Source organism: Gadus macrocephalus, chromosome 23 (genome assembly GCF_031168955.1).
Source record: "Gadus macrocephalus chromosome 23, ASM3116895v1".
In the NCBI taxonomy this organism is placed as follows: domain Eukaryota; kingdom Metazoa; phylum Chordata; class Actinopteri; order Gadiformes; family Gadidae; genus Gadus; species Gadus macrocephalus.
In genome coordinates this window covers 2,722,944-2,725,443 of record NC_082404.1, presented here as the reverse complement: position 1 = coordinate 2,725,443, position 2,500 = coordinate 2,722,944, and the positions used below count along the sequence as shown (strand labels likewise).

General features: G+C 49.3%; 1 protein-coding gene across 1 annotated transcript in view; it reads left to right on the top strand.

The window, feature by feature from the left end:
- The window catches only part of flt1 (fms related receptor tyrosine kinase 1), a 41,876-nt gene that overhangs the window by 29,234 nt on the left and 10,142 nt on the right, over positions 1 to 2,500 (top strand). Inside the window, 6 exon segments of the mRNA XM_060045730.1 lie at positions 995 to 1,098; positions 1,100 to 1,142; positions 1,277 to 1,368; positions 1,370 to 1,384; positions 1,620 to 1,743; positions 2,254 to 2,427. Coding sequence (XP_059901713.1) covers positions 995 to 1,098; positions 1,100 to 1,142; positions 1,277 to 1,368; positions 1,370 to 1,384; positions 1,620 to 1,743; positions 2,254 to 2,427 — 552 coding nt within the window.

Below are 2,500 nucleotides of genomic sequence, written 5' to 3'. Positions count from 1 at the left end.
TCTCTCTAAGTATAGCAGGGTGTGTGACCAAGCAGGAAATCAAGAGCATGGCGATGGCAATTCATTGTTTCTATTCCGGGCCGTAATGGAGAATAAACACTCTGTCGTCGCATGTTTTAAGGAAACAGGGGAGACTCAAACGTTGACCATGGGACCCTAGTGAGGCTTAAGACGGCTCATGTGTTGAGCTTACTGAGTAGCCGCGTGTAACCATAAAGAGGCCTGATGGAAAGGCGTCCTGAGTGATGAGTGGGATGCCAGCTGACTCATCAGTGGTCCTGGGGGGCTGCCAGGGTCCATGGCCCTGCTCATGGCCCCGTTCCAGGTGACTCACAGGGCTCCTTGCTCAGGAACTATTTGTTTAGCCTATTCATAAAAAGACAGAAAAGGTGATATTACGCAATACCAAATTATGGAGGGTGTGGTGGACAGGGAGACCCTCCGTGGTTTGGAGGAAAACACAACACACACACACACACACACACACACACACACAAAGATGCACACACACACATGCACGCACACACTGATGCGCACACACACACACACCACACACAGATGCACGCACACACACAAACAAACACAGATTAATTCACACAGTCACACAAACACAAAAAACACACCATACACACTCACACACAGATAAATGCAATCATATAATTGTTTTTGTGTATGTGCATGTGTGTTTGTATGTTTGTGCATGTGTGTGTGCATGTGTGTGTGAGTGTGTGTTTGTGTGTATGTACGTCGTGTGTGTTTGCCCATGTGTGTGTGTGTGTCTGCACGTGCGTGTGTGTCTGCGTGTCGTGTGTCTGCACATGTGTGTTTGTCTGCATGTGTGCGTGGTGTCTGTGTGTCTGCTTGTGCTGTTGTGGTGTGCTGTGTGTCGTGTGTGCGTGTGTGTGTGTCTGCGTGTTTGTGTGTGTGTCTGCGTGTGTGCGAGTGTGCCTGTGTTTGTGTGTGCGTGTGTCTGTGTGTTTTATGTGTGCTCAAGTCCTGCAGCCTCCATTGTTGCTCCAGAACCGGACAGACTACAGGGTCAACACCAGCAGCTCGGTGACCCTCAGCTGCCCCGCCCGTGGCATTCCACCCCCCAATCTTGACCTGGTACAAAAACAAACGCAACCTTGCACAGGGATCAGGTAAGACATGAGAACGGCCTCATGCTGATCACTTAATCCATGGGGAGTAAATGCATTCCTTTGCTCCATGTTTGAACAGCTCTGTGACCTTTTCTCTGATTTCTAGAACACCAGGTATTGTGTAATGATACCAGAAGTCGGGTCTTTACACATTGATCGAATCACAACGGAGGACCAAGGCCTGTACACATGCCGGGCAACCAATGAGAGGGGATCTGCCGAGAGTGTCTGCCTACATATGGGTCAACAGTAAGGGCCCCTTGTCCAATAGTATTTTCAAGATTATTGAAAAAGGATATATATTTAATTATATTTATCTATACTTTCATATTTTATATATGTGTGTGTGTTGTGTGTGTGTTGTGTGTGTGTGTGTGTGTGTGTGTGTGGTGTGTGTGTGTGTGTGTGTGTGTGTGTGTGGTGTGTGTGTGTGTGTGTGGTGTGTGTGTGTGTGTGTGTGTGTGTGTGTGTGTGTAGGCACCTTGGAGGCGGTCATCGCTGGAGATCCCCACTCTCACGTGTATCTGCGTGGTGGCCACCATACTCTGGCTGATGATCACACTCTTCATACGCAAGCTCAGACAGGTAGAGAAACTCGACTGTCACCCCCCAACTGTATTGATGAACACATGAGGTGCACATCAATCACATGCACGCTCATTCCTTTCCCATTCTGGGTCGAAGGACTGGAGGCAGGGAGGGAGCTAGCTAACGACAGGTGGAGGGAGGGACAGGAGGGAGGGAGGGAGGGAGGGAGGGAGGGACGAGAGGGAGGGAGGGAGGGAGGGACAGGAGGGAGGGACAGGAGGGAGGGACATGGGGGTTAGGCTGAGAACTGTAGAGTGAGAAGTGCAGAATGAAAGGAGAAGGGAATCTACCGAAACACACAACCAGACCCTCATGTACATGGAGCAGCAAAGGGTCAGAAAGCTGACGTAACAGAGCAACATTTCCATGCTACATTCTTTTGTTGGCTTGCTTGCAAGTTTGAATGTTGCCCTTTTGAGCTTTTGTCATAAAAAAAGGTAGAGACTCACCCGAGATAAGAATCATTCTTGCTGGTCGAAACCATTGTTTTGTCCCCCCCCCCCCCCCCCCCCTCTCAGCCAAGACCCATCCGCTACTAAACCAGAGTATCTGTCAATCATCCTGGGCACGGGAGGGGGACCAATGGCGGAGCAGAGTGAGAGGCTGCAGTACGACCCCAGCCGATGGGAGTTCCCCAGGGAGGCATCTCAAGCTAGGTATGGTTTCTTAATCACGGAGGAGCAAACCCAGACCACATAGAGACACAATGAGGGTGGGAAATTATTGATTCATTTTCTATCCATAATAACTTATTAATTAAATAAAATTGT